The sequence below is a fragment of the Homarus americanus genome, unplaced genomic scaffold (genome assembly GCF_018991925.1).
Source record: "Homarus americanus isolate GMGI-L3 unplaced genomic scaffold, GMGI_Hamer_2.0 scaffold14072, whole genome shotgun sequence".
Classification (NCBI taxonomy): domain Eukaryota; kingdom Metazoa; phylum Arthropoda; class Malacostraca; order Decapoda; family Nephropidae; genus Homarus; species Homarus americanus.
In genome coordinates, this window is record NW_024754528.1 from 224,582 (window position 1) to 236,790 (window position 12,209).

Genomic DNA, 12,209 nt, shown 5'->3' on the forward strand with positions numbered 1-12,209 from the left:
ACGTTTACAGGGGCTCGTCAGGTTTCGTGCAGTATGGCAGCGCTGTGTTTGTTTACATTCGAGAGAAGGAAACTCCCAATAGTAAACATACTATGACATCAATATATAACAATATTAAAACAAATTTCAATGTAATGATCTGTGGGAATGTTTACATGACGAGCCCCTGTAAACCCACTGGTATTCATACAACTCTCAACTTTACCTCCTCACTCTCCACCTCGCCATCATAATATACATGGACCAATCTACCCACAAGCGGTATACACTTGCCTATAAGAGTATTGCACAAGGGAGACGGTCAACTTACCCACGAAGGTATAACCACGGTCGGTAAACTGACTCCACAGTGGCGCCTCCATCGACTCACTCTCCAGGGTCAAGTTATATCCTGCTTCTCCCAGCTCCTCGAACATCTCAAGTGGCGGCTCCGGATCCGTGGGCAGCTTGTTGCACTTCCAGTATTTCTTTTTGCACTGTCTTCTCTTCTTCTCTTTGGGGAATCTTCTCTCGTTTTCCCCATGGACGGCGGCGCCCCAGTTAGGAGAGTTGGCGGTGTCATTGAGCAGGACGTTTGTGAGGGAGGGAACCCGGCGTGAGGTATCATCCAGCAAATGCGGTGTCTGGTACTCCTGGCTGATGATGGCAGTGCGGGGGTAGTAGTGGTAGCCGTAGTAGTCGGCCACGCAGAAGAAGCAGAAGAAGAGCACAAAGACGCCCCCCAGAAGGCTACAGAGGCGGCGTGGCAGGTGCATGCCGCCGCCCCCCCAACAGCAGCAGCGTGATAGCCTTCCCCTGTAGGCTTCTGCAGCTCCTTTGGTCACCACCACCACCATGCACAACACTCACCTCTCACCATAACTCTCCCATGCCTCTCTTTCCTCTCTCGTCCTCCTCACATCTCCCTCTTCTTCTCCTTCCCCTACAGCTGCATGAGGCCTTAATCTCGCAAGCAACAATCTGGAAAAGTAAAATGATCACGAGTTATAAATCACGACACAAAAAAGTTGGATATAAACATTTCTCATTTCAGTTATTTTTAGTGTTGGCGGCGGCGGAGGACCCAGGCTGCGCGCCATCCCCGGGCCGCGCGCCTTCCCTGGGCCGAGCGCCACCCCAGGGCCGCGCGCCTTCCCTGGGCCGCGCGCCTTCCCTGGGCCGCGCGCCACCCATGGGCCGCGCGCCACCCCTGGGCCGCGTGCCACCCCTGGGCCGCGCGCCACCCCTGGGCCGCGCGCCACCCCTGGGCCGCGTGCCACCCCTGGGCCGCGCGCCACCCCTGGGCCGCGTGCCACCCCTGGGCCGCGTGCCACCCCTGGGCCGCGTGCCACCCCTGGGCCGCGCGCCACCCCTGGGCCGCGTGCCACCCCTGGGCCGCGCGCCACCCCTGGGCCGCGCGCCACCCCTGGGCCGCGTGCCACCCCTGGGCCGCGCGCCACCCCTGGGCCGCGTGCCACCCCTGGGCCGCGTGCCACCCCTGGACCGCGTGCCACCCCTGGGCCGCGCGCCACCCCTGGGCCGCGTGCCACCCCTGGGCCGCGCGCCACCCCTAACATTACGGAGCCTTATTAGTAATAGTGTGTCACGGTAATGCCTAAATTTTATATAAGTATTATACACGTAAATACTTAACTTACACATAAGTACAGTTAAGTACAGGAGGTCTTGGGGACAAGTTTTACAATACTCGTACACACACACACACACACGGGCGTCCGCCACACACGTGCGGTATTTAACAATTAACTGAGTTTAAAAATAGCAAATTGTTTTATATCAACATAGAAAAGTTTCAACAAGTGAAAATATAAACTATGATTTAGGGAAACATTAGAGGAGGCCCACCCCACCTCACCCCACCCCACCCCACCCCACCCCACCCCACCCCACCCCACCCCAAAGAAGCAGGAACAGATGTTATCACGAGAGGAAGAGGAGGCAAGGGGTGAGGGACGCTCTGCCCCCCCCCATACACTGTCACCCCCCTACACATTGCTTACACGGAGAATGTCTCTGTTAAAATAATAATAATACTAATAATAATAATTTCTAAAACCGTCTAAAAAAAATAAAAATAATAAAATAAATAATGCAAAAAACGCTATCCACTCCAAAGAAAAATCCAATACTATCCACACGGGGTAATCTATCAACCATCCTTATCCACATAAAAAAATCCACAATATAGTTATCCATTCTGAGGAAAACCTAAAAAAAAAAAAATATCTCAACAAACTAACGTAACCATCCTATCCACATCATGAAGGACTTGACGCTGCAACTATCCACACATTATCCACAAAACATTATCACTGTATTATCCATCAAAAGATTCCACCCTAAGCATCCTCCCCAAAAAAACACCCTGCCCACTAAGTCACCAGCCAATCAAATCGCCCGAAATCAAGACAGCTCGTCCCACTACGCCAACCAGTGTTAAGTGATTGGCACAGACAGACAGACAGACTCCAGCTGAAACAGTAATGTATTCAGCACTGCCGCCTCCACACTCTCTCTCTCTCTCTCTCTCTCTCTCTCTCTCTCTCAGTACATCTCTATACCTCATCATCATTCATCTTTTCATCCATTTCTTATTCATCCATTTCTTGTCCATCCATTCAGTCATCACTCATCTATCAGGTGGTGTGCCAGTCAGTGGTGTGGTGTCAGACAGGGTGGCTGTGCTGGCTGGCCTGGCTGGCTGTCAGTCTGGCTGTCATCCAACCATCTCGTCAGTGGTACAGCGTGATTCATAAGTCCGGAATGGCAGGAATATTAATTTGGTAATTATATTATATAAACTACGAGCCACACACACACACACGCACACACCCACCCACCCACACACACACACACACACACACACACACACACACACACACACATGATAACATAAGTTTAACACCACATTGTTGAGGGTCCGCAGAATGCAATCACGAACCAATGTGTCTAGATCGATGTGTGTGTGTGTGTGTGTGTGTGTGTGTGTGTGTGTGTGTGTGTGTGTGTGTGTGTGTGTGTGTGTGTGTGTGTGTGTGTGTGTGTGTCTGTCTGTCTGTCTCTGTGTGTCTGTATGTCTGTAAGTCAATATCTGTCTGTCTGAGTATGTGTCCGTTTGGTACCAATACCACTAGCGTCTCCTGGTATCCCTTTGAACTTTTCCGATAAAGTGATTTGCCCGGAGCCAACACAGGGCTAGTTTATTGTGTGCTGTTACTTACCTGTGCCAGCCTAATTAGTGGGTCACGTGTGTACGTCAAGTGTTAATAGCGTGTTTACATGTGTACACCTCCCCACACACATACTCCTTCCCTCCCACACACCCCCTCCCACTCCCCTCCCACACACTCCTCTACCCCACACACTCCTCCCCTCCCACACACTCCTCCCCTCCCACACACTCACCCCTCCCACACACTCCTCCCCTACCACACTTTATACCTTCCCTGTAATCAGTGGAGTTCTGTCTTCCCGTATCACCTGGTTTAGACCCCTCGTAATGATAGCCATATGTCTGAGTGATGTCTGAGAGTTTGTCTGATGTCTGAACGTACATTATCTGAACATATATCATAGTTATGTCTGTTTGTATGTTTTTGGGACGTCTTAACGTGTGGTATAGTTAATACCGAAAGTATGTCTGAATGTATGTCTGAGTGTTGTGAGTGTGTCTTGATGACGGCCACGTGTCTGAGTGAACGTTGAACATGTCTTAGTCATTCTCTAAATATACAGTATGTCTTTGTCATGTGACTTAATGTATGTACAGTGTCTAGTAATGTCTAAATGTATACTCTACATATGTGTGAATGTTTATCGCTGACGTCTGAACTTATGTCTGAGTGATGTCTGCTTCACAATAACTATTTCCAGTTCCGGAATAATCAGAGATACAACTTAAGGCACCCAGAGCTACTAAGACCACCCCCCCCATGCGCTCATCTCAGTCCCAGACCTCCATAAAATATCACTGTGTGAAGGTGTGGAACAACTTACCCCCACCCATCCCAGCAAAGACTACGCTCCCTTCCTTTAAATCATCTCTTAAAAAATATCTATTGTCTAAGTATTAATATTTCTTGTAACACCTACTATATTTACAGTACCTGCTTTTATTGTACCATCAAAACCGTTTTATCGGAAATTTTACTCATCTTTTTCAATTCCACTGTAATTTATGTATATATAAATAAATAAAAAATTAACAAAATAATAATAATAATAATAAATAAATAAAACTAATAAATATCGAAATGATAACATTATGAGATGTTCTTATTACCACCATGCTATTGTACTATTCCAGATGATACTAAATGTTACATAATACTTCCTTGAGATAAATGTATAGTATATATCAGGTGCAGCTCAGGTCCTCAACTGGCTCACCCATGTTAATATTGTTATTATTATCCACTCTGTATCTGTGTTTTTCTGGTTAAATAAACTGTTTCAATTCAATTCAATGTTTAAACGTATGTCTAGGCAAGTAAGTGTCTAGTGAGGAGATCGGCCACACCACTTGACTCATCTCAAATATTATTGATAAATTCTGGTAAGTGTGCTCGAGTAACCTCCTGCAGTGTAAAGGCTAGACTAGGCACTGCTGCCTGTATACCTATCCGAACCTACCTAAACCTAACCAAACCTAACCTAACCTCAACGAACGTAACCTAATTTAAGTTGAACCTAACTAAAAATAACGTAATGTAACTCAGATTAACAAAATTAGTCTGGTAACTGCCGCTAAGTTCAGGAATCTTGTGGATTTAGTGTGAATGTAATCCTTGGTGGTGTAGGTTAAGAGAAGCATCCCCCGGCATGACCTTCTGAGCATCTTAACCCAGCTGGACTGATAGAAGATGGCGTAGGGGATTAAGAGAGATTTTTATACCCTGATTTGTGAGTAGATTATTATTAACCAAATGTCTTGTGAGGTTACCTGCAAGATATCCTGACTGTAGGGTGTGTGTCCTGGGTCCCATCTAAGACGACCCACCCAGGACGACCCATCTAAGACGACCCACCCAAGACGACCCACCCAAGACGACCCACCCAAGACGACCCACCCAAGACGACCCACCCAAGACAACCCCCTCAAGACGACCCACCCAAGACAACTTATCACGACTTTCGACGACCCCCCCCAGGAAGCTCACTGACCTTTTACTGGCGTCGGTCACTGGTATGGATCGATCCAGAGGGCGTCTTGACTACCCTGTGAATTGTTGATCTGCTTACAAAGATCAATACTGAGCTGCTGAACCCACGCCTGATGACCCATCCACCCACCCACGCCTGTAACCCACCCACCCACCCTCGCCTGATGAACCTAAGGCGAGTGACCTATTGAACACAACCACGCCCTCTACAGACACCCACGCCCTCTACACACACCCACGCCCTCTACACTCACCCACGCCCTCTACACACACACCCCACGCCCTCTACACACCCACGCCCTCTACACACACACCCCGTTCTCTACACACACCCACGTTCTCTACACACACACACACACACACACACACGCGCCCTCTACACACACCCACGCCCTCTACACACACACCCACGTTCTCTACACACAGACACACACCCACGCCATCTATACACCCACGCCATCTACACTCACCCACGCCCTCTACACTCTCATTGTTAATAATAATTTTACATTATACTATTTTAGTGTCATTATTATTATTATTATTATTATTATTTTTTATTATTATTATTATTATTATTATTATTATTATTATTACTATTATTATTATTATTATTATTATTATTATTATTATTATTATACAAATAGCAAGTTATTTCGCCATACCTCACATTCTAGGAAATATATATATATCTCTCTCTCTCTCTCTCTCTCTCTCTCTCTCTCTCTCTCTCTCTCTCTCTCTCTCTCTCTCTCTCTCTCTCTCTCTCTCTCTCTCTCTCTCTCTCTCCACAACATAGTACAGTAGTTATTAAAATAATTATACACTCATTGTCATAACTATATTAAAACAGATGTGAAAAATGTACACGTGAATAACACAACTCACACAGCTATAAATAAGCAGACAAATACGCGGACTCTTAACACAGAAACAGTAACAACTGCAACAAAAGCTTATGTAAGAATTTAGTGTACTGTTTTGAGTGTTCCTTTGATTATAATCTCTGGTGGTATAGACGAATACATACATACATACATACATACATATATACATACATACATACATACATACATACATACATACATACATACATACATACATACATAAATCCATACATACATACATACATACATACATATATACATACATACATACATACATACATACATACATACATACATACATACATACATACATAAATCCATACATACATACATACTTTTATCGCTTCACTAGGCATCGCAATTTGTCCCTGAGCCGAGACACTTGACTGTTTAGCTATATGACACCATAGAGGGCAGCACAGTTAGGACCTTCCCCGGCATGTTAGGATTCAATACTGGATGATGATTGGAAGTACACCACGTCCTGCCAGGTATTAACTGTGTGGGAACTAACTCTCTCCATAGCCTTCACTCAATAGTTGACGTGTTTACTTCCTCCGTATATTTGTGATGAAGATTTCGGTCCCACATTAGTCCCCGTTTTGGTCCAGTTAGGCGCCGCTCCACCAGGGTTTTGTTGTTGGGAAAATTTGGGTGATGATTGAGGAAAGGTGTGGGGAGCTGATACTGCCTCCTTGAGACTAGCGTACGTCTTGCCGGTTGCCCTGTTCTTGCATCTTTCCAGTAAGCCTTGCAGCTACAGCAATGGTGCATTGATGCGTGTCTATCTCGAGCATCATTTCTAAAGCTTATTAGTTGAATATGCAGGTCCATATCTCCTCTACTAATTTCTGTAGAGCCCTCCCACCATTTGCTTTCACAATTGGACCATTCATCAGTCGCACACAACGAGTAATTGGGCCCTAACTATGGGCCTCGTAGACACAACAGATATTAGGCCCATATATACAACTGCATCACAGTTGGCTTATGGTATGGTTTCATACCCGCGGATGGTGGACAAGTCTGGAAACATCCACTGCACGTTTGTGTATGGAAGAGCAAGACTGACACCCCTGAAACAGCAGACCATCCCTCGGCTGGAACTCTGTGCAGCCGTATTAGCCGCAAATGCCGACAAATTAATAAGAAAAGAGCTGAGCAGTGTGCTTGTCCTACAATATATTTCCAATACCCATCGGCGCTTCCATACATTCGTTGCAAATAGAATCGCTGCCATACACGAGTTGTCGAATGCATATCAGTGGCGCCATTCGGGCACAGATTTAAACCCAGCTGATGATGCAACCTGAGGACTATCAGCTGAAGAAATGCACGAGAAGAGGAGGTGGATACAGGGACCTGGATTCCTTTGGCAGTCTGAAGAATATTGGCCAGTAAGACCAAAGCTGGCGCAGGAACTGGTATCATCCGGAGGTAAAACAGAGCGTGACCACAATGATCACAAACATCGACAAAAAAGAGAAGTCCATGCAAAGGCTTTGGTCTAGATATTCATCATGGCATTGGTTGCAAAGGGGGGTAGACTGCTTCAGACCCTTCCTCGTTAAACAGGCGTGGAAGCACCATAAGCACCACCTGCTTGACCACACATGCCATACACCTCGAAATGTTGACCTCGCTGATACCGACGTCTTCCTAAATGCAGTGACACGGTTCTCAGCTCGCAGGGGAATTCCTGGACGCATTCGCTCTGACAATAGAACCAACATGGTCAATGCTGACAAGGAGCTCCGAGCAGCAGAACGGAGCTGGGAGAATAGTAAATACGTTAAAAACACACACAGATCAATACACGCAATATACGTAATGGAAGTATTAAACCAAGACTATCCATTAATAACAGTCGTTGGCTTTGTTACCCTTTACTAAACACCTCCTCCCTCCCTCCCTCCCCCCAAAAAATCATCCCTCACGCACGAGAAGAAAACAACACCCATCTCTCAAATCAGAATATAAATGAACTCAGTAACGAAAATAAACGTCAGATTATTACCTCGCCGTTATAACATCAATTAAAGATAAGTTACGGGAGATAATAAAGTTTAATTTATCTGTTTGTTAAAGTTTGAATCATATCTTGTGAGTTAGGTTGAAGCTGGCTTGAGGTATCAGTCGGAGTCTCTTGTTATCGTGGGGAGGTAGAGGTGTGTGTCGGGGGGTCAACCAGAGAAGGATTGGATTCTCTTGAGGAAAGAATGTGAATCATTATGGAAAGGCTACAGATAAAGGATTGGAAGTCATTAAAGAGACTGACAAGCAGGTGATTGGACTTATACAAATAGAAGATTGGGAACTTGAAAACAAAATAATGGAATATAAAAAAAGATTCGAATCCAGTGAGAAAGGATTCAAATCCACTGAAAAAAGATTCGAACCCTTTGATTAAGGATTCGAACTGCGAAAAGATTCAGATCCAGCAAGTAAAGATTCGAATCCAGTTGGAAAATATTCGAATCCTCTAACAAAAGATTCGAATCCCCGGACAAAAATTCGAGCCCTGTAAGTAAAGATTCGAACCCTGTGTGAAAAGATTCGAATCCAGTGACACAAGATTCGAATCCGATTTGAAAAGATTCGAACCCAATGACAAAAGATTCGAACCTTGTGAGTAAAGATTCGAATCCAATGACAAAAGATTCGAACCAGAGAAGCAGGTCCGGCCAGAGGAACTACTTGGGCCAACTTGTACAAACACTGGTCGGGAAGTTATCAGTGAGACACCTGCTGACGAGCACACGAGGACAGGTGGGAGAGAACGAGGACAGGAAGAGGAGAGAAAGGGGAATAGATTACGATAGTTAGATACAGACGAAAAAAGAAATATAATGAGAAACCGTTAAAGAGAGAGATAATGAGAAAGTCAGAAAATGAGAAAAAAAAGAGAACGAGATTAGAGAAAAAGAACGAACGATTAAGGTTCTCTCTAATTAATTGAGATCTCTGAGCAATCCATTCCTCTCTCTCCTCTCTCTCTCTCTACGACACGCCCCCCAGATCAACACAATATGTTTCCTTATACTGTTCCTGGGTCCCACCCCTCCCCTGCCAGACCTCCCCTCCCCTCCCCTCCCCTGCCAGACACTCCCCTCCCCCCCTCCCTCCCCTGCCAGACCTCCCCCACTTCCCCTCCCTCCCCTCCCCTCCCCTCACCTCTCTTTGCCTCATCTCCCCCTCCCCTCCTCGCCCTGTACACCTCAAACATTCACACCTGGGACTTGTAGTGGTCAACCCGGCCCAGCGGACATAAAGGTACCTGCTATGAATATTCCCGTTCAATTAACCTAACCTAACCAAGCCCTAACCTAACTTTTACCTGTAGGTGTTTAATCATAAGCTAAGAGGAAGGACTAATCTTCAGGTGTCCTAAATTCCTCGTGAGTGAAGCTGTAAAAGCATTAAAAAAAATCACATCAAAATACCTGAGAGAATCTTAGCTAAATACGGTCACTTAAATGGTTTCTTTTTCTTTTGCTTCCTACGGTGAGCCGACGTAAGGACCTCTTAATCCGCTAACCAGTCCAATCTTGAGCTCATTCCCGAAGTCGTTCCAGTTGTTCTTGGTGTCCCTCCCCAGGTGCCTACCCCCAGGTGTGTGTCCCCGTGGTGTCTCCCCAGGTGTGCCCAGGTCTCCCCAGGTGTGTCCCCGAGTGTCTCCCCAGGTGTGTCCCCCGAGGTGTCTCCCCAGGTGTGTCCCCCAGGTGTCTCCCCAGGTGTGTCCCCAGGTGTCTTCCCCAGGTGTCCCCAGGTGTCTCCCCAGCGTGTCCCCCTCACAGGTTGAACACAAAGAACGTATCCCAAACATCTCCGCCAGTCCCTCATCAGCGTATGGTAGGTGCTTCCACAATAGCCCACACGATCTTACCTCTAACATGACCCTGCTGTGTTTGAGTGTCTCAGACTGTCTGCACACAGTTTCGTTATGGTGTCGTGGTTCTCTTCCTTAAACCACAACAGACCTCATCAGTGACAGGTACAATTCAGTGACCCATCGTTCATAATAACGGTGGCCAGGTGTTTAAAGACAGAAACTTCGTCCCTCTACCATTAGATGTTCAGTTCTCATAACCTCAGTCGTACGTACATTTGTTGTCAGACCACTCCTCCTCCTCCTCCAGCCAGCTCACCGTCGCCTCTGTGCTGTGTACAACTACTCCTACACATCGTCTGCGTCGTCCAGACTTGTGAGGTGTTGTGTTGTGTTCTACCCGTACAGTTCCTTCCTTCTCTTTTATCACCAATCGTCTTCTTCATAACAAAATCATAAGCGCAGCAAACAACATTAATATTATACTTTTTCGATATTTGATAACTATTAATTGTTCACTCAGTTCTTGTTATGTTCTCTGAGGAGGTGTATCAGCCTAGTGAACACAACACTCCCTAGTTGGAGTCACCCTGGCGACCACTGAGTGGGGTGTTGTGAGCTGACCCAGCTGCAGACAGGGACACTTACCAGTGGTAGTTTAAAGTGGGTCTCATTACTATGACTGCCCGTTAGGGACAGTGTGGAACCCACACTGTTCCTGTGGATGCAGCACACTGTATACTAAGTCTTCGGTACACAAGGAGGCAGCATGACCGGTACTGCACTCGACCGCCTTCACTTCACAACTTGTAAAATAAAGTACCCATTACAGCTGGGTAAACTGGGAGTGATCCGGAATCGAACCAGTGACCCTTAGGACAAGGAGGCAAAACTTGCATCCACTCAGTCACTGCACTCACTTAACGTTAAAGGTGGCAGAGAGCAGTACCAGCCATACTGTGTACCGAAGGCTTAGTGTACAGTGTGCTGTATCCACACTACACCTAACTGACCGTCACGCCTATGATCACGAACGCTGTATATTTAAATTGAAAAGGAACTTATTTTGTGAACTTGTGACAGGATCCCGTATAACTACTGATGACTTTGTTGGTGTCATACTTACAAGACAATATAGTAAAGTGTTACAGCTAGTGACCCTCCCCTCCTCAGAGCAGGATTACAGCAGGTCACACTCCTACCTGCTCCACCTGCTAGTGAACGCTGTCCTCTTTCCACTAACTCTACTCTGTGTTTGCTTTCAGTTTTACCATTCCACTCAGCCACCCACTGGTATATAAACTGTTTCTAGGTTAGGTTAGGTTAGGTTAGGTTAGGTTCTCTTCTTCAACATGATAATGTGTAATAGTTATCCGGACTAGTGATAGTAGATGTTTTAAAGCACTGTGACTGGTATAATACAAGATCTGTCCCGTCTTTAACGCCTCAACATACGGTCGTCTCAACAGAGTGCCTTGGGAAAACACAGCCCATTTCCACACTTGTTAAGGATGAGAAAAGTAGATTCCTTTGAGGTGAGTTAAGGATCTACCTCCCTCTGACTCTTCCTGGATACTGGCTGACACGACATCCTTCCTACCTGAGTATTGTACTATTTAAACAAAACAACTAAATTAAATCTTAACAATTCTTACCTGATTTATATCTTGTGATGGTTTGAAAATTTATAATATTTCTACATTATTTTTTGGGGGAGTTTTAGTTCAAGTTAACCCGTTCTATAAACTCTTTTACATAACCCCGGCAATATTGTTTTTAATCTAGACTCTGGACACCTTTTCCCACTGATGTGTATAGGTCAAGGGCCAAAGGTGGAGGTCACGAGGTCATGAGGTCACAGGGGAGAGGGTAGTGGTTAAATGTCATTCGGTCAGTTTTCATTTATTTACTCGTGATTTTCAGATTAGAGTTTAACCTCTCTCTCTCTCTCTCTCTCTCTCTCTCTCTCCTCTCTCTCTCTCTCTCTCTCTCTCTCTCTCTCTCTCTCTTCTCGCCTTTGTCGTATTTGCTTTAACTCTTCCTCCTTTCGTCTCTCTTACCGAACCTCAACTTTGTACCATAATCAATGTACCTGTCAGCACCTGGGCATTACTGTACCTTGACTGTAACTACCTGGTACCTGCCGTCTCCTGTCAGCAAATGGGCATTACTGTACCTGGCCTGTAACTTACCCTGGTACCTGTCAGCACCTGGGCATTGCTGTACCTTGACTGTAACTTACTGTACCTTGTCCTGGGGGTATACCGGTACATAGTGACCTGATCTCCCCACTACCACAACCTACCATTATCACACCTACCACCATTACCG

General features: G+C 45.9%; 2 protein-coding genes across 3 annotated transcripts in view; one reads left to right on the forward strand and one right to left on the reverse strand.

Moving 5' to 3' along the window:
* LOC121855827 (heparan sulfate glucosamine 3-O-sulfotransferase 6-like) overlaps nt 1-12,209 on the reverse strand; it is a 66,635-nt gene that overhangs the window by 32,396 nt on the left and 22,030 nt on the right. For both annotated transcript variants that reach the window (XM_042350975.1, XM_042350974.1), the window contains exon 2: nt 311-960. In XM_042350975.1, the coding sequence (XP_042206909.1) occupies nt 311-836 (526 nt within the window). In that variant the 5' untranslated portion in view covers nt 837-960. The remainder of the gene's footprint in view (nt 1-310; nt 961-12,209) is intronic.
* Nucleotides 6,979-7,362, forward strand: LOC121855834. Its single transcript, XM_042350985.1, has one exon. The coding sequence runs from the start codon at nt 6,979-6,981 to the stop codon at nt 7,360-7,362; it is 384 nt and encodes a 127-aa protein (XP_042206919.1).